The following is a 20,285-nucleotide window of genomic DNA, read 5'->3' as shown; positions in this document are numbered from 1 at the left end:
CACGCACGAAAAAAAATGACTCATGCGGCGTTACCTCGCTCTGAGGCGTTCCATGTAAGGCTTGAAGTGCAAGCGAGAGCGCGCAACGAGCGACAAAGAAGCGCAATCGGACTATGTCATGTTCAACTATCGTCAGTAAACCGACTTTACAGACAACCAATTTTTTTTAATTTTTATGATGGATTTAAATTTTATGATAATTGAATACATAAGTCAGTAAGATTGTTTTTAAGCTATTGCATAGCTTCTATCGCGGGCCTTGAGCGCGGGGACCGAATCCAGAAATTCCGTAACGAAAAAAACCTCACGCTCCCCACTCCGACGGGCACGGAGGTGTGGCTTGAAGCCTGAAGGCATAGCATGCAATAGCTTTACCGCGGCAGTCCCCGAGTGCCACACGTCTTTTTTTATATCCGTTATCCGGCAGGGTTTTTTTTGACCATCTAAATTAAATCTTACCTAAGTGACACACCTATATAAATAGGTACACGGCTTGTACACGGAAACAATAGATATTAAATTTAAAAAATGGCTAAAAAGATGGCTAATTCTAGTGAACATTTTTCTATCAATCATTCTAGAACTACCTAAATACCTAAACAAAATGAATAATATATATAAAACCTTTTACCTGTACGGATACGCGGAAATCGTAATCCATGTTAAATTGAAAAATAGGCTAAAAGGTCATTTCAGGCTAGTTCCTGTGAAATCGATCAGAATGTATATGGAATATAATCAATTTCACGGGTTATTTCATGGAAAATAGACCGGGAACATTTCTCCGTTACTATCGAGAAGAGATCATCACGTTTCAACAGTAGTTCGGAATATATGCACTCTCTCTTTAGTCTTTGTACATCCATGTACCTATGTAAATAGGATTTATGCTTTCCAGAATTCTGTTTGACTACATAATTTTATAGAATACTATCTGTGCGGTTTGACCCGCGTGGCTCCGATCTGTTGGTTTTAGCATGATGTTATATAGCCCATACTCTGTAGCCTTCCTCGATAAATAGGCTATCTAACACCGAAACAATTTTTCAAATCGGACCAGTAGTTCCTGACATTAGCGCGTTCAAACAAACAAACAAACTCTTCAGCTTTATAATATTAGTATAGATATGTACTTTTAAATCTCTATAATGTCAATACCCAGCTTTTCCACGTAGTAGTTATTTCTAATTGGGTGTATCGATTTTCTATAATTCCCGTTAACATTAATGCCAGTTCATGGAAGCAGCAGTATTTTTCTCCTTTATTTAATTTTTTCTATTACTTTAATAATTATTAGCCAATAAAGAGCTTTGACTTCACTTAATTACTTATTTTGTGAGGGATGCCTATGAAACCAATCGGCAAATTACTCATTTTACTTGGAATATCATTTCTATGGTACTTGGTTTCCAGAGAAAATACTTTTTTCATTTATATACGTAATTCAAATGAATTAATGTTTAAATAATTTAAATAAGCATGATTATAATAAGAATATTATATTATAAACTTAGTGGATAAGCGCACATAAATAAAAATATGGATAACTGAAACCAGTACTTTGTTCACGTAGAATATCATTATTGTATTCAGTATTCTTTCCGAGTAAACTCAATAGATATTTTATTCAAGTAGCTAATGCATACATGATCTACGATTACCAATATAATTTATACTATCAGAGACATTATCAATAAGTAGTGTCAAGCCTACTTAATAATTGTTGTTCCTAATTACGTCATTACCATACTAGCAGTAAACGTTACTTATACAAAATCCTATAACAGTTAGTAACACGCTGAGCTCCTAACATTTAAAACAATGCTTGAAAATGTTAGTGTCATCGGGCAGTCCATAACGCTTGAAATGTAAAGGACAGGTGAAATTCGATAAGTCACCCAGGATCGTGGCTGATCTAATTGTTCTAGCCGTTTGCGTCGCTGGAGGGAAACTCGGCTTTCAATCATGTTCCGTGTCCAATCCAATGTAGAGATCCAGTAAATCAAATATTTTTTAATTTTATTCCGTAGGTGAACTAAAATAGAACTTGGAGCTTTTTCAGTAATTATTGACGTGTTACGATCAACCTGGTTTTAGGAATGACGTCAGTTTTTAAGGGGACATGAAAATATCGTTAGGCACTGAATTTTCGTTATATGTTTTTGCGCAACAAGTTTCTTTTAATGGTGGCAATTTTATTTGTATCTCAACGTAATGGCTTCTGATTTGAGATAGTTTAAAGAAAAAAAATCTGTCTACTAAAGAAAACTATTAAAACAGAGTTCCCCTTCAAATTCACACCTATAATAATTCAAGCAAAACCACCTGTCTGTTACGCACACCTGAACTGATTTGAATTTCATACACAAATAGTAGTTATAGCACGTCCCTTGTTATCGAAAACAACGAGAATGGGGTGAGATGGGGCCGGCAAGTTGCATGAGGATGTTATGTAACGTCAGCGGTCAGGTGCACGTGAAGCCTGGAAGCTTTATTGTTAAGCATAATAAAAGCCTTCATTTGTTTGTTAACTAAATTTGTTACGAAGTTTTATTTAAGGCGTTTGTTTTTGGGGAGAATTTTTGTGAGCGAGCATTGTTATATAATTATGATAGGGATATATTTTTTTTGTGTAACAATGTAAGTAGGTACTGGCTGTGTTGCGCGGTTTCACCCGCAGGCAAAGTCAAATATTTCTGTAGCTCATAATATGTTATTCTTATGAATAACCCAAAATAATGGTTGCATCCAAATCAATCCAGTAGTTTTTTTCGTGAAAGAGTACCCAACATACATACATCAAAAAAAATCTTTCGCATATACATATAATATTATTAAGATAACAATTTTATATTGCGTATATCCTATAATGAGTAACGAACGCCAGTCTTCATTAACATTTTGATTCAAGATCACAATGTCACACTAAAGTGCATTGAATCGGCCAAGGCCAAGCTTAGTATGCCTTAGTTTTATGCTACAAGGTAGTAAAGTAGGCATATGCCTATCACATATTTATGATGTTAGGATCTTTTAATAGATACTAATTAAATATATATTCATTTATATTACAAAATTACAAACCTATAGTGCAGTTACAGTATTTTATTTCATATTTATATGAAACTAGCGGTCCGCCCCGGCTTCGCCCGTGGTACATATTTACGTTTTCTCTACATAAAAACCATCCTCGTACTTCAAGGAATATAATAAAAAAAGAATTATCGAAATCGGTTCAGCCGTTCTCGAGTTATGCGCTTACCAACACATTTTGCGATTCATTTTTATATATAAGAAGATAAAATACTGTAACTGCACTTTAGGTTAAAATAAAGCCCCATCCAATCTTGAGATTCAAAATAAAATTCCAAGAATTTTCCTCGCTCTAACGTCGAGCGTACTTGCAATGCTACAATATAGATACGTAGTTAATAAATGTCAATTGTCAATGCAGTATTACGATCTTGATTACGATAATAGCCCGTGAGATCCTCCTTCCAGTTGATAGGTATATCGATAGGTTTTCCTTGAAAAGTGGGTACTTCACAATATCAAAGAGGAATAAACTATATTCATAAGAGATCCAAGAAATCTTGTTTAAAATAGAAATTCTAAATAATAATGTTCCTTCGATGAACCCAATTGCAAATTTATTTTCCTTGAAACTTACATAATAAAATGGAATCATCTAGAATTATGCAATGGGATGAATCGATGTAACCTAAATCAAATTACGCCTCAATGTGGGCTGATTGGAAATTGAGATGTTATGACCGAGAATAACATTCTTCTAACCTTATTGAAATTGATTTTTCATTTACCTTTGACTCGGTAATATTTTAGTTCTTACTTAGATACAAAAGCTTTTCATCTAACACCCTCAACGTTGTTTTTCAAATTGGTTTCTTAATAACATCTTATTAAGAAACCAATTTATAGACAAACTAGTGTTCCGCCCCGGCTTTGCCCGTGGTACCTACATGTTTAAAACTATCCTATCTCTCAAGTTGGATCGAACTGCACATGGTGTGCGAATTTTATTATAATCGGTTAAGTGGTTTAGGAGTCCATTGAGGACAAAAATTGTGACACGAGATTTATATATATACTAGCTTTCCGCCTGCGGCTTCGCCCGCGTTTTCAAAAAAAAACCCGCATAGTTCCCGTTCCCGTGGGATTTCCGGGATAAAACCTAGCCTATGTCACTCAGAAATGATGTAGCTTTCCAACAGTGAAAGAATTTTTCAAATCTGCCAAGTAGTTTCGGAGCCTATTCAATTCATACAAACAAACAAAAAATCAAACCTTTCCTCTTTATAATATTTGTATAGATTTAGATGGTAAAACGCTTGTCATCTATTCGTTTTCTATGCGATTAATGGTCCGGCCACGCTGGACCTTCAAGAGAACAAAATTTCATATCCAAAAAGTTATTAATGATTACTTCCCAAAACTAGTTGCATTTACCAAGGTAGCATTAGCAAAGCCTGCAACAAATTTACTCAACAGTTATGCCTAATTTGTCATGATATTATGTACTTACTACGTACTTACGTACGTTACTACCGATTCCTGTAAATACCGGACCTATGTCTGTGCCTTTTCCACGTTTCCTGAATGTGCTGTTTAATTTAACAGCCATGTATCGGAAATCAATTACGTCAATGCGACGTTTATTTTATTTTTTATTCAGCGCCCTTCTTTGAAAAGGCGCTGCATTTTTAACTTCACATGTAGTTTCTTTTGTGGAATTAGTGTCGTCGTTAACATGTGTTTTTTTTTATTATTTATTAAAATATATTTATGATGAATTTATATCATATTATTTCATATTGTTTTTCATTAAAACGGGTTGATAATTAACGATACTCATTTTGCATATGAACCCAATTTAACAAGCAATGTTTTATGATACAATGACCAAAAATTCCATTTAGATTTCCTGATTGCAAAATACATTATAGTGATTTAAATATCTGTGATATTAATTGAATATTACTAAAATTGAATTATAATATAATACGAAATGATAAAGGGACAAAATAGTAATTAAATGTTGGTGTTTATTTGTGATACAAACTGGAATTATTTATTCTACTACAGCAAATTTAGATATGATTAGGTCAATTTCAAACAATACATGTACACATGTATATTATTGTCTATGTTAGGTTGTTCTCGTACGATCTTATATTTAGCAACCGCTACTCCCTGTTCTCAATTCAAGCGTATTTTTTTTTAGTTTGTTATGTTCTTCATTTCTTTCGGCTGGGTGAACAGATATGATGATGATCTTTTTATTTGAAAGATATTGCTTTCAGGTTCCCGTTTATGTCCAGTTCTGACAAATTGAAGATGGTTTAAATTTTTGTTAAAGATAATTAATTATAAGATACGTTCTTTAGAATTAATGATAAGTGTCTAATATCAGATTGATAAATAACGAACTTGTATAATCATATTCCACATTCAATTTCTCTAATATCTCATACACACAGGTATTTATCGGTATGGCTCGACCAACAACCGAGACGTTCATGACCGAAGGCGTGCTCGAGTCGTACAAGCTGGAATACCGCACGCGGCACTCTATCGACGGGGAAATTATACAATGCGAGCAACGCATTGCGCTCGTAACAGGGTACATGACGCACGAAGTGAGCGGCGTGAACGCAATGAACTTTATGCACCGCGATGACGTCAGATGGGTGATCATCGCTTTGCGGGAGAGTGAGTACTATTCTTCATCTTTCGTTATGTTTGAATGTAACAGATTGTTTTAGACTCTATTTTGAACTACTTTAAACAGAAAGAACAGATTTAATTCAAACTTTCTACACTTTGAGGATCGATTACTGTACAAAATATTATAATTTATCTTATTTAATCTGTTTTTTTACGTTACTTTTTTTAGTCGAGAAAAAAAAGTAACCCGTGTCACCCCTGACTATCTCCAGACACAAAAAATCATAGTAAAGCAGCAGCAGTAACACTAGTAAAAAAATAAATCACGTTGTTTCGTGTATATCCAGCCTTAAATACATAATTTTACACCTATACATCAGTCTAAACATGATATTACTCACTATTTGCCGATTCGCTTGTTTGCCGCTCTCGTGAGACAATATTATCAACTAGACAGATGTTCAAATACATAAGGTGATAAATTGTTATCTTTGACATTCGATAATCCACACCCCCTTGACATCGCACGGGTTTTGATGACATAAACGTATTTGACTGTTTGACTTGGTTGGTAGTGACCCTGCCTTCGAAGCCAGAAGTTGTTGGGTTCGATTCCCATACAGCTCAAATAATATTTGTGATGAATATCGATGTTTTATGAATTATATAATATGTATGTTCAGCCATTTGGTTTCCATAACACAAGCGAAAAGCTTAGTATGGAATTAGATCGTGCCGTGTGTGAAAGATGTCCTGAAATATTTATTTATCAACCTTTTATAATGTCATGTCTTGATAATGTCATGTCTAGTCATATTTTTCTAATTCTTGGGCTAATTGTTTTTTAGCGTGTCGGTTATGTGTTTATTTCCACGATGTGATTAATGTGACATTAATAAGATCGATAACATAACCACCACAAGTATTGTTTTAAAATTTAGCTTACAGTTTATAATCTATATTATTGTGTATTTACACTGAAACTCAGTAACTAATGTTAGTGACTAACACCATCAACACAACAGACAGAACACTATCGGATTTCGCTTTTCCAACGTATCAAAGCTTTAATTGACTATTTCGGGCGTAATAGATTGTGTCCAGCGTAATTGATTTGATGCAATTCGTCAATAAAATCCGTCATGACTCTATTCCAGCAATCTTTCAATAGGTGCACACATTTCGATACACAAATTTTTACAATTTTGCAGTGATTTTGATATATTTTCTTATTAAGTTGGATTTCATACAGCCCATGCAGCTTTTGTAAAAACAAGTTTGTTTGTAACAAACATCCCCTTGTTTTTATTACAAGAAAATATAATGGATTGATAATTGGCAATACAGTTCTAATTAATTAATTAGTTGCCTTTTTTGCTTCAGATCGCTGTTAATTGGTATTTTTACACGTGTGCATGTTTATCTCGACTTTATTTGGTATTTTCTTGAAACAAATTAATAAGAACTAGCCTTTTTTCAATAAAATGCAGGGGTGTAATAATTATCCGTTTCAAAAGAATTATTAAATCCGATTAAATTCTTGTTATGAAAAAGATTTATGATATTGCATTTTATAAAATATTTTCTCATAAATTGAGATTGAAGACAAAGTTCCTTGCAAATAGATTTTACTTAAAAGATAATTAAAATTATGCGTTTTGAAATTAATAATGTTGTTCAACGTAGAAAGCTGGACGTAGAATATAAAGTATCAAAGGCTCCTAAAATAGAAATATTTAATAACTAGAATATATTCTCTCAGGTATTACTAGGAAGTTGTGAGCAATGATTCAATTAGGTTCTTTATAAAACGAAAATCCTTACAGAAGCATTATTATAATGTACTAATCGGTCTTAATACAACCTTTTTGCTTCCTTTCTGTTAACATTCATAGTTTTAAGAGCGAATAATATATCTAAATGAACCCAGATTACCTGGATTCATAGAATTACATCTCACACATATGTGTGCAAACGTTGTTAGAATCAACCAAGCTTTCATACATTCCACGAATTAGTATCTCAAAGGTGCCATTTAAATCCGCAGTGTACGATCAAAACCGTCTCTTCGGTGAATCTTGTTACCGTCTGATGACGAAGAATGGTCGTTTTATATACATGAGGACAAGAGGAAGATTAGATGTGGACAAAAGCACAAACGCAGTCACAAGTTTTGTTTGCACGAACACTCTTGTTAACGAAGAAGAGGGTAAACAGCTTATACGCCTAATGAAGAAGAGATTCAAACTGCTCGTGAACAACGGAGAGGATAGAGACACTGATGAAGATGAACCTTCCCAGGTATGTGTTTATTAGCATTAATCAAAAAATTTAAATGCAAAAAAATAGATCACTAGGTCGAGGTATTTGAACTGGCGTTGTTCCCAGTACCATGACAACCCCTAACCTATAGGTCACTCGCGATCCCACCTCAGCAATCTATTTGAAGTGAAACTTCTTTAGGCGCATTGAGAGTAAAATTCAAAGGTTGCGTTATGGCAATACCGTCACGTTATAGAGTAAGGCAATGATTTTGCTATTCTGAATCTTGCCAAAGAAGTTTCACTTCTAACACGTGTGCTCGTTTCACGCTCTTTTTTTATATTCTTTCGGTCTAATGTACCTAAGAAACACCAATCTAGTTATTATTGCAAATCCAGGATTCTGCCATTGTATGCATTGTAACTATTAATTGAATGAACTCCATTAGATGGAACGATTCGATCCAGCAACTATCCACTAGATTTGATTGACGGTACAGTAAAGTCCGTACACCGCGCAAAGCTTAAGTGGATATCTGCTTTTAGTTTCGCACGAAGACTTAATTACGGTGTTAATCTTGTGAAAGCTTCTCAGCTAGTATCGGGAAAATGTGGGTTTAGACTTAAAATTCTCAGAAATTGGGTTTTGCTGAAAATGAGCTAGTCATGTTCTTTATACGAGGAAACTAACCCGTTAAAAAGCAAATAAAAAGGTACATTACGAATCCGTAATTTGTAAAATATTCTATCTTAACATTTTCAATTAAATTCTCTGGTCAGAATACTAGGATAACAATGAAAAATATTAGGTTGAAAAACTCGCGTATAATTTTTTTAGTAATTACTGCACATTTCAGGGTCAAAAATTAGCGATAGCAGTTTCTATTCCTTAGCGTTTATTCTATTCTCTGCCGTAAGGCGCGGGACATATACAAGCGGCGCGGGCGCGCTGCCGGCGTGCATCGGGTGCGCTATTGGCATTTTGTATGAAATAATTTTGGAAAGGCGCAACCTTGGCGCAACCTTGGCACAACCGTGGCGTGCCGTCTCGACGCCTGTCCAAAATTCTTTCATACAAAATGTATAAGAAGGACGTGGTGCAAATCAGATTCAAGAGGTGCGCTTATGGCACGCCCGCGCCCGCGCCGCTTGTGTTTGACCCGCGCCTTAGTCTCACACACCAGGATTACCAATATTTTATAAGCTGTCTTATAAAATATTGGTAATCTGTCAGTATGACTCAAATAGGTTTTCATAGTAACTTCTAAAGAAAAGCCAATACATAATACAATATTTAAACCTAACTAGTCACCGATCGATAGAGCACTGTTTGATGTTTCTATTTTAGTCATTTACGTCTTTTCTTTAAAGTTACGACAAAAAATATCGAACAGGTTAAAAATTATACGTAATTTTAGTGATCGCTTATGAAACAAGTATCAGCCGGTAGTAAGTATGTTCAGAACTTCACCGTCAAAATTGAGCGGATCCAATTTAAATTTCAATGCGGTTCCCAAAAAGTGATAATTGCATTTGTTCCATAAACTATAAAGCTCGTTTTTCAGCTTCAGAAGTAGGAATCACTTGTTATTAATAACACATAAAACGTACTAGCCGTTCGTCCCGACTTCGCACATGTTGTCCCGGTATAGAAACAACTAAATTAGCATTTTTTACTCAAAAGTAATGCAGTTTCCTGTTGGTATAATAATTTTTCTAATCAGTTTAGTAATTTCGGAGCCTACTCATTTGAAATAAACACAATCACATTTTTCCTCTTAATGTCGATAAATAATTGACTAACAGTATCTGGGTAAATTATAATTTGGGTGGTAAATCCCTATATTCCTAATTTTTAAATTATCAAGGCATTTATCAGATAGTCATGTGCTATAATTAAAAAAAATATTTTTAGACCATAATATGGTGTTTTCGCTTGAGTGTGTTTTTAATTTAAATTTCCAATTAACACAACATTTTGAACCCAAACAGTTACATTGTGAGCACTAGACAGTGGACACTAATTTCCGTGTATAGGAAGCTTTTTAATTAACAGGATGGACTGACGCTTTCGAAGATGGCATGATTATTATCGAACCTAATGATTCTAGAAAAATACAGAAGAAACGTGATTGTAGAAAAAGAGCTAGTGCCAATTAATCAAAATATATTCAATATGGGCAAACTCTATAGGCAAATTCACGTCATAAATGCAACTAATGATCATGCAGATGAGTTACGAATGCGTTCTATTCGATATATTCGAGTAAAATTATCTCCCTTAAGTACGCGCATTAATGTGTCTTATCTCAATAATTATATTATAAGTAGGTTCTGTTTTCTTTTTCTTTTCTATTAAAACTTATATCTGTACAATATAAACTATAGAATGTGGATATAAAATGATTCAACTTACAAATTCACGCATCATATAAACCGGTAGAATGCACAAAAAATACTTTTACGTGAACTACAGGTACATGCTAACAAAAATTATAACATCTAGTGGGAATTATATCTGCTTTTTAAATTGTCCTTACTACATAGCGCAATTTCACTACATCGCATCGCTGACAGTTCAAAATGTGAAATTCAGTAGAAGTTCCATTCAAAGCCCTTCACGTGATAGGACATCCGATGGTCGACAACAAAACCAGCGTCGACACGTGACCTTACATCGAAATCGATAAAAAGTTACCTAACTTAGCAACAATATGGACATAGGTCACCTAATTATCTCAAAGATACTTATCGAAAGGAATGTGCCGTCTAAGATTTTTTGCTTTATTAATGTTGTTTTTTTATGTATAACTAGTTTAATTAACTGGGAAAATGTTTGTAACATTTTTATGTTGCTACCTAAAGTAAATATTAAAATAAATATATGATAATTAGAAGGATAACCAAACGGAGATAGATTTGATTATGTGTTCGTTATGACTTAAATTCGATTGTTTAATTTTTTTACCTATTTGAACATTACCTGTTCACTGAGGAACATTTTTTTTTATCCTGGGTAGATCCGGGCGAAGGCGGAAGAAGCAGTTAGTAAGCAATGAAACACATTACAAATGTATTAAATCTTTCCCAAAAATTCAATATTAGTAAAGATAATATGTCTAACACTATGTTTAAGTGGTAATGATTAACAATTATTTATTAATTAACCAAAATAAACATAAATTTAATAAATTCTCTTCATGTTCATAAATATAAAAAATGTACGCAATTATAATATTATTCTAAATTACGAAAACTAAATATTCGGAATGAATGAAGTAGCCAGAAGTAGATATTTTCATCTAATAATACTGCTTCTCGGAAGGCCATCCTCCGCATTCCTTTCACGGAAAATTAAATCTGGCTTGTAAACTTAAAATATGCATATGAGCGCAATTTTTTGATTTGATTGAATTTATTTTGAACCGCCCAGCCACCCTATGAGCCCCATCCCACCGGAGTGCATCTCCGCCCAGACTCCACCGCGCGCAAGCGTAGCTCTACTTCTAGACTTAAAATATAACGTACATTCTGACTAAACTTTTCAGTGCATCAGGTTACATTTCACTACTGCGTCCTCTAATATACACGCGCTGACAGTCCGGCTCTCCAGCCTGAGACTTAGTTATCTGTCGTTCGTTGAGTGAATGCTCTATGTAGAACCGGTGGTACTGTGCCTAATAACTATTGCAAACAATTAAATTCGGTTTCCTAATCGTGCGGCCGGCAGCTGAACTTTTGGGTGAAACTGTGTAAGTTTTTAAACATAATTTATAGTTTTATAGAAATTTAATCGTAATATACAATAACTTACAATGATTTGCGGAAATTATTTCAGTTAAGTTTTTGCAATATTTTTTAGTAAACCCGTGTTCAACTAAAGTTAAATAAGCTAGGGAAAATGTGACAACTTTTTAATTTCGCGCTTAAACTTGGCAGCGATTTAGCGAAAGGGATGTAACTTTTTTGCAAGGCGATTTAACTTAAAATATGTATTTTCTTGTATAAATGCGATATTTTTAAATTATGTTGAATGAGTAATAATGTATAGAAAATGTGATTTTAAAATTATAAGCGAAGTTTTATAAAAGTTTTGAAACTCTTTTTTTTCATCAAATCTCGGACACGTGAACTATCTAAGCACGTGCTTGCTTTCTCTGTATAAAGACGTGCGAGTTTCCCGCCTACAGGCCGACTGTTATTGAAACATTTACGACAAGTTTAGTGCGCGATAGCGACGCGGACGCGACCGTGTTTCGCTCGTTTAACGGACAATTTCGGTATAAAGTATTTTTTGTGAAAATGATAGGTATTATTTTTTAATAATTGACGTCCTTCGCACGTTTAATTTTAAATTCTTCGTTTTAGTTAAAATGTTAGCAGGCGTGTTGTATTATTCATAGAAGAGTATACACCTTGTGCTATAGCTTGCATATCTTGTGATTAGTTAAAATGTGAATAAAATATTCGCTTGTTTAACACGCGGCTATCCTTCGTTCACTGGTGTTACACGCTCAATCTTGTTAAGTTTAGGCCTACAGATATAAATATAAACCTTCAAGTTGCCTGGCAGAGTATCCATCAGAGGATATAATTGTGATGAAGTATAAGTTAACTTTGATATAACATAAGTATTTTTGCATTTGTCACAGCCAACTAGCTAAATCAGCCGATCAATCAAGAGCCGAACCTGTTTGTCGCCGTTTAATTAATGACCTATTTCATTGTACAATATTAAACTGTCTGCCTAGACAACTCAAAAGAGTAACTCCATCACTTTTCATTGAAAAAGCGGCGTTCGCACGTGGTATTCACACGCTACTTTTACAGGCGTCGTTAACACCTGACATTTACAATCAGCGTCTACACACGGCGTTTATAAGCAACGTTTACACTCGGCCTTTACATGCTACCTTTACAAGTGACGTTTACACACTGCGTTTACAAGCAGTGTCTACACACGGCGTTTACAAGTGGCGTTTACACGCGGCGTTTATACGCGGAATTTACACGCGGCGTTTATACGCAGCGTTTACAAGCAACGTTTACAAGTGGCGTTTATATTTCTATATTTTTTTTTATCAGGAATATAATATGCTACCAATATCTCATCCGAAATAACAGTAACAAAAGTGATATAGTCGAAAATGCTCTCATAAATCAAAATAGTCATTCATTCAATGACAGTATATAACTAAAATGAAACGTCACCAGCCAAACGAATGCGGTTTGACAATGATACTCGTTTTTGTTTTTCTGTTTTTATTCAATAAAAAAATACTCGTTTTAGGATTTCGAGATATTTTTGACGTGTACACGCATTGTGTTAGATTTTGTGTCACGATACTTCTTTTCAAAAATCTTATAGTTGTTATCATCACAAACACCAGAGTGAAAGTCCTACATTGATACAACTTCCAGTTTTTTATATATTTAATTCTAAACTTTGCCTATATCGCGGCGCCGAAATTCGTAAAATAATGTTAAAAAAAAAGTAAACTTGTAAAAGGAATTTTGAATTTATATAACTATTCTACTAAATAATAGACATCACCCTACAAATTTTCGTGCATAGCCGATGTTTTATAATAGATATTTTTTTAATGTTTTCACATTTTTTTTTTAATTTTTTTGTTCGAAAGTAATCGCGTATTAGCAAATTAAATTATCATTAGTATTTTAACGATGAATTAGCACATGATTGAAATACTGGTACTGGATAAAGGGAAATTTTATGTGTCGACTAATGATCGAACGTCATGATCATTTGAACAAAAAAATAAAAATAAAAAATGTGAAAACATTACAAATATCTATTATAATATCTATTCTTTAGAAAGGACGAGACAGACAGACTAGTTACTTTCGCATTTATTTTATTTTATAGATATTATATTAATAAGGTAGTAAAAGGATGTGAATATGAATTGAATGGGACTGGTTAAATTTAACAAAAACAAAAAAATATTAAGCAACTTTTTGCAACATGTTTACTCAATTATATGAGCCAGCCAGTCTAAATGTTTTATAAATCAGTTAGATGCTATACGGCCAGTTATAGTTCAAGCCGTCAATTGAACGACTTCGTCGAATGAAGAGGCTCTTGAATGATTAAGCTAGTAAGCTGTGATGCATGTATTGCCTACGGTATAAATCCAAAAATAATTATAAATCTACAATTTTTATACATAAAAATCTAGGTACATAGTCAATTAGTCAAAATTTAATTTTTCTTTCTTTTTTGACCAATTTTTTCTTTTGTTTGCAGGGGATAAGCGAAAAAAATAAATCGGTTGAAGATCCAGCACAACTTCAAGAAGTCATTTTGCATTTGGTTACCAACCTACCATCCCAAGATGACCTAGATAGCGATATAACCTCCCCCTCGAGTAGCGACTTCGCTTCTCCCCGACTCTCTATTATTCCCCCAAAGAAAGATAGAATTGTCAATGCTATTTTGAAGAGTACTTTTGTTATAGGTAATTTGTCATTTTAGAACATGGCTCACAGAAGACGTAGAGATGCAAACAGACCAGTGCCCGAAGACAACAATCAATTAATTGTTAATAGACCTATTACCAGACATTACGCGCAATCAATACATAACTTAAACGAAACTTTATCCGCTCATTTGCCTTCAACCAGCGAACAGTATTCATGGAGCACGCCGCAAACAAATGTAACAGCTATTGTCACTGTACATGATAATGCTCAGACATCTTCACAATCTAGTAATTCACAAATTAAAAGTACTTCGACTGTAACTAAAGCGGCAAGAACTCGAGTAAAAGCATCAGTCGCGCGTTCTGCAAAAATAAAAACTACAACTACTTCAACTGCTACGTCTTCTTCGTCTGTACACATCGACACGTCTTCTGTGAGTCAACTGACAGTAGACGATGCAGCGTCAACTGCAAATCAATCTAACTTTCTTAAATCGACTGTAACTGTATCAAATATAAATCAGACAACATCTAGCGCATCTGAAACAAACTTTGATGGAATTAGATCAAACGTATCAATTCAAACCGAAAGCGCTACTACGTCACTTGCTAGTAATTCTTGGCCAACGACCTCGATAATTCCACCGACCTCTCCCCTTGTTACAAGTTCAGATTCTGGGTCATCTATAATTGATTCAGAATCGACTTTAGAAGTGAACCGCACGACACCTGCTACGACCGAAACACTGCTCATGGCTCAATCTTCATCGAGCAGTATATCTCCAATAACCCCTATTGATACAGAATATTATAATTCTTCAGATTCCACAGAAGATATAATTCAGACGTTTGCCAGGATATGGCAGCCATTCCCCTGTGTGGATCAAACAACTACTGCTACAGTGCACACGACATCAACCGTAACCACTCATCCACCAACCACTCATCCATTAACATTTACTACTACAGATCACACGCAAACGACATCCTCCGCTACTAGTTCGCTAACCTCATTGAATGGTTATTTCTTTCCTTCGCCACACGAGACAAATCCAACTCATCGACCCGCCGCAAATCCAATCAGCCTGGCACCCACCGGATTTGCTCCAGAATATATTTTGAAAGAAATCAACTGCCGTCGCGTGGCGTGGACGACATCGATGACAGCGATAGACAATCCTGATAGTCCTGACAACTATCTCATATTTACTGCTTTGAGAAATCATGATCCTACAGTTTCCCCAATTGTAAAAAAATGGCACTTTCGCAGCAAAGCTTCAGGTGAACCGAAGCTCATTACCGAAGCGTCCTTACATGTATATGACTACAGCGACGATTCTTCAATTAATGGTAAAATTCCATTCTGCGTGCCATCTCCGTTGTAAATTAGTAAATGTTGTTGTTGTAATTTTTCAATTGCTTTATTGAATATTATTAATTATCAATAATTGTCAATATTTTCGGCCGTATCCCAGTTTTAAATAGTCCTACTTTAAATAATTTGCTCAATTAATCAGTTGTGTAAATTATCAGAATATTTTGGAGATGAATTCAGTTTTAAATCGCGTGGTTGTATTTGAATTTGTTGTAAATGTCATTCATACAAAAATAAGAATGATATGAAATAAAATTGAGCACCTGACAAATTCCTGAACTGCATCGAAGTACGGCAGTAATAAATAGATGATGATCGAAATTTATCTGTTATTTAAAATTTGGAATTATTTATAAGCATGTTAATTCTATCAAACTAAAATTAAGATAATGTTAACGATTCTCCAAAATCTTCTAGTAAGTCTGTTTATTGCAATGGAAACTGCCGTACGTAATATTTGTCAATGTCCTTCCTTCTTCGCTTGTAACGAGTTACTTGAGTATTACTTGGATAAATGTTAGCATTGAATGTAATAATCGCAATATGTCCCACCTTTCATTTTCGTTTGTCTTCGCTTGCGCATTTTTCTCTTTGTCTGGCTTAATCATTGTCAACGTGTTATCATTTTCATATCATCATTCAACTTTTAAGATTATTTTCATATCAACCATTTCATCCACTGTCTCTCACCACCGTTTAACTGCACGTTTCGCTATGAAACATAAAGTCTGCATGAAAATATGTATCAAAGCGACACGTGAATTAAACACACCTAAATACGTACCGAACACGACCAATCCGCAAAATAATTTAGCCAAGAATTATAGTTATTGTTAATATTGACGTAATTGTTTCAAAAGTTGTTTCAAGTTATATTCTAAAATTGGAAACAGTATGTAAAGTCAGCTACAATTTTTAACAATAGCTAATGTGAATTAACGTGAATATTTAATGATAATAAATACGGATTATGGTCGATACGACAATATTTTGTCTAAGTTTCATAAATAACGGTATCAATTTTGATGTTTATGTAGTTAAATGTTACATGTTTAGTGTTTTTATTTTATTTTGTTTATTTTTTATCATCAATCAATGTTGCCTGTGGAGGAATATTGTCATAAAATATGTTGATCCTATATGCCTATTGCGTCGAGTGATTAAACTCATTTAAGTATACGCTTTTGAAGTATTATGACAATGTTCTGTTTACACCAAATTACTCATATAAATGTTTTCCATAAAGCTATTCAAGGAAAGAAGGCAGCATGAACTTCATAATTTATTAATAAGATACTCAGAACTATGAACAGTAAACATTATGCATACATCTGTTTTACTGATCGATATTATTTAGCGACAAGTAGTTGATCAGCCTTTTGTGTCCTGCCAGACCGGGGCATTATTTTCTTCGTCTCCACCGGGAGTCGAACCCAGGACCAAGGAGATGGTCAAACTAAAGTAACACTCTATCACTCTATATTCTCTTTATAATTAAAAAAAATCTCTCACCTAATGAATAAATTGTTTCGAATCAGTAATCATTTATTAAATACAAAGACCTTTTCGACTTCTACAAGTTAAATGTTTTAATGGTTTACATGTTTCAGGCAACAAATCACCTCAACCGTATGAGGGTGTAAAAGCGAGAAAGAATAGGTTATCGGCAGAAAAGGCCCTGAAGAGCGAAAGGCCTTTCCAAACCGTGGGCCAATCAGACTCTGTTTTACAATCAGTGGTCCAAGAAGATCCTGTTTACCAATCCGTTGGCCAAGAAGGCCCTGTTTACCAATCCGTTGGTCAAGCAGACCCTGTTTTCCAAACCGTTGGTCAAGCAGACCCTCTTTTCCAATCCGTGGGTCAAGTAGACCCTGTTTTCCAATCCGTGAGCCAAGAAAACCCAGTTTACCAATCTCTGTGTCAAGCAGACCCTGTTTTCCAATCCGTGGGTCCAGCAGACCCTGTAGGGTCTCCCATTGTCTCTGCAGAGAGTCCGGTTGAACCGGAACCAGGGCCAAGTGGCATTTGTGGGGTCAGACGACACCGCGAGGACTCTGAAGAGGAACCAGCCCCGAAAATTTTAAAAATAGAAAACGATTCCGAAGAGACTAACATCAATGAAATACTACGCCTAAATCAAGACGATCAGTTGAAAATTGCTGAATTGGGTAAGATTACTACTTGCCACTGTGTCCGACATCGATATTTAACATTTATTTAATAACTTTCCATATTTTATCTTAACTTGCTTTATTCAACTACGTTGTGCTAAAACGCGAAAGTTTATTTGATATGCAGCGCAATTTTATTTTTTTTTTTATTTTTGAGATAGCATAATTTAACTTTAATTTGAAGGTTCACTTATACATTACATTAACTTAATTATCTTTATTATAAATTAACAAAAATTCACATATTTACAAATCAATTAAAAATGAACATAATAAATCCTTATTATTTTTTGTTTTCTGTTTTAGCCCGCGATAGGGACTTTGTAGTAATTATTGACTTTATATACAACCTGCCTAATAAAGAATGGCAGGTCAGATTGTATTTATACCTATAATATGGTTGTCAGCCTTTGCTTTTCTTTGTCTTTTAATATAAAATTACTTGTTCTGAAACAAAAGCAATCACTATGACCATCTATCTATCTGCTTTAATCACGTTCATAAATCAGCAAAAGTCTGAATAAGATATTAAAATATTTAAAGGTTGTTCTATTACTGTTTTAATGAAGCAAACTATTTTTTCTATCATTATTTTAGTTAGATTGTGCTGTTTCTGTTTTTTTTTTATTTTTTTATTGTCATTTCCATCGCAAATATTTTGTATTTCATGTAAACAGCTGCAGCGCAAAGCAATTTTACTGCGAATTGTGTGTTTTCAATGTTGTTTCAAATCAATTTGGCATATTCACTCATCGTTTCTTTTCAGACGCAAATGGCATTGACTACACATTAATTCTAGAAGAGGCTTACCGGAATAAGGACGCCTATTTTGAAAATATCGACTAAACTGATTGCAGTGTGGGTTGTCATTTTAATATTTCAAAGTGAATTTTATCGTATTTAAATATTTCCCAAAAATTTGAATATTGAAGTAGTCATTGTGTTTTTAAAACCATTTAATTAATAAGTTATATAGCTACTTAATAATTGTGCCAACAACATTGGCTGTATATTATTATTGTTCGCGGTAAAATTATCTGCTTAATTAAAATTGTTGTCTATATTTATAAAATACGTAAGATAAGTTTGATTTTTGTGCACTATTGCGTTGGCTAGCTTAAAATTGGACATTTGAAGATTTAAGAACATCTGAATTTCGTCCTTGATTCACACTTTCAAGATGAATATTAAGCTAACATTTATGTGCTTGTTAATATGTCTGTTGATTCTCTTCTTGAGCCAAAACGCTACCGTGGATTGGTTCGTACGCACTTGGTTCGGGAATACGCGTCTCATGAAATCCTATACAATTGTTTTCAGATTTTGACTATTTCTCATCTAATCATCATCAATATGTTGCAAAGTTCGCGAATTGCCTTGCGTTCTCTTGGATGTGATGATGGTGGTTAAAAGCTATACAATGTGATTGCATGTTCTTTATCCAGATAAGGAACGCATCTAGATGCCTTCGGGGAATTATTAACTGATCCTATCTATTTTCTATGTAATCTTTGACAGAACTTCAGACTCTTAAATTTTCGAATCTCTATATACTACCCTTTTTGTAATTATTGAATTACGAAAAAAAATGACAATATTTTACGATATACAGACTACGTTTATTTAATTTTGATGCGCTTTTATCATCCTCTGAAACACGTTGGCTGTTAAAACGCTAAGTGCACAAGAAATGACATTATTTTACTCAAAGAGAAACAATATTTTTTGTATCGTATTATCCTGGTATAATAGTTGTTAACTGTAATCATAGTTACTCATCCCGGTGATATTAGTTTGTGTATTTTTCGGTATTTTTACTTCAAAAAAGAAATTTAACGTTGATATCGTAGGAAATGTAAATTTGTATTTTGAAAAACTTTGACCAATCCAAGTAACGAACTTACATGATCGAATTTTCCAAACTTTTGTCCTCGAAAGGTGTCCAAATAATTATCTATCTAAAACTTTATCTTTATACTTAATATGTTTATGCTATGATGTTAATGCAAAAGTAGTTGTAAATGTAGCAAAAAAGAAATCATAAAATCAAAAAAAAACGTAAAATTAAATTTGCTGTAAATATGCTTGTATGTATAAGATACATAATATATTATTTAAATCTAAAGTTAAGGATATCTGTGCCGTTTTGTTTGGCTGATCTCTTTGATTTTAAGTTTGTTAGTTTTTTCAGTAGTCAACGGAACTTACAAAAAGTTCCGAAACGGAACGGGAAATAAACGGGTTGAGTAGTTATTAAATTAAATTGCAAAACAAGAATAAAAATGATTAAAAGTTATCTTTTTTAAATTATTTATTTTGTTATCTTATATTTACTTACAGTAAACGTATT

The 20,285-nt window shown here is 33.9% G+C and overlaps 1 protein-coding gene across 1 annotated transcript in view; it reads left to right on the top strand.

The window, feature by feature from the left end:
• The window catches only part of LOC149491087 (uncharacterized), a 68,785-nt gene extending 48,879 nt beyond the window's left edge, over positions 1-19,906 (top strand). Inside the window, exons 6-10 of the mRNA XM_089702782.1 lie at positions 5,499-5,730; positions 7,733-7,986; positions 14,215-14,425; positions 17,375-17,932; positions 18,702-19,906. Of these exons, the coding sequence (XP_089558908.1) occupies positions 5,499-5,730; positions 7,733-7,986; positions 14,215-14,425; positions 17,375-17,932; positions 18,702-18,781 (1,335 nt within the window). The 3' untranslated portion in view covers positions 18,782-19,906. The remainder of the gene's footprint in view (positions 1-5,498; positions 5,731-7,732; positions 7,987-14,214; positions 14,426-17,374; positions 17,933-18,701) is intronic.
• The last annotated feature ends 379 nt before the right edge of the window (positions 19,907-20,285 follow it).

Source organism: Colias philodice, chromosome 1 (assembly GCF_061535455.1).
Source record: "Colias philodice isolate Cphi_HAF_F1 chromosome 1, ilColPhil1 Martin Lab GWU primary, whole genome shotgun sequence".
NCBI lineage: Eukaryota > Metazoa > Arthropoda > Insecta > Lepidoptera > Pieridae > Colias > Colias philodice.
Note: the sequence above shows the minus strand (reverse complement) of the source record. Positions and strands in the feature narration are given on the sequence as shown.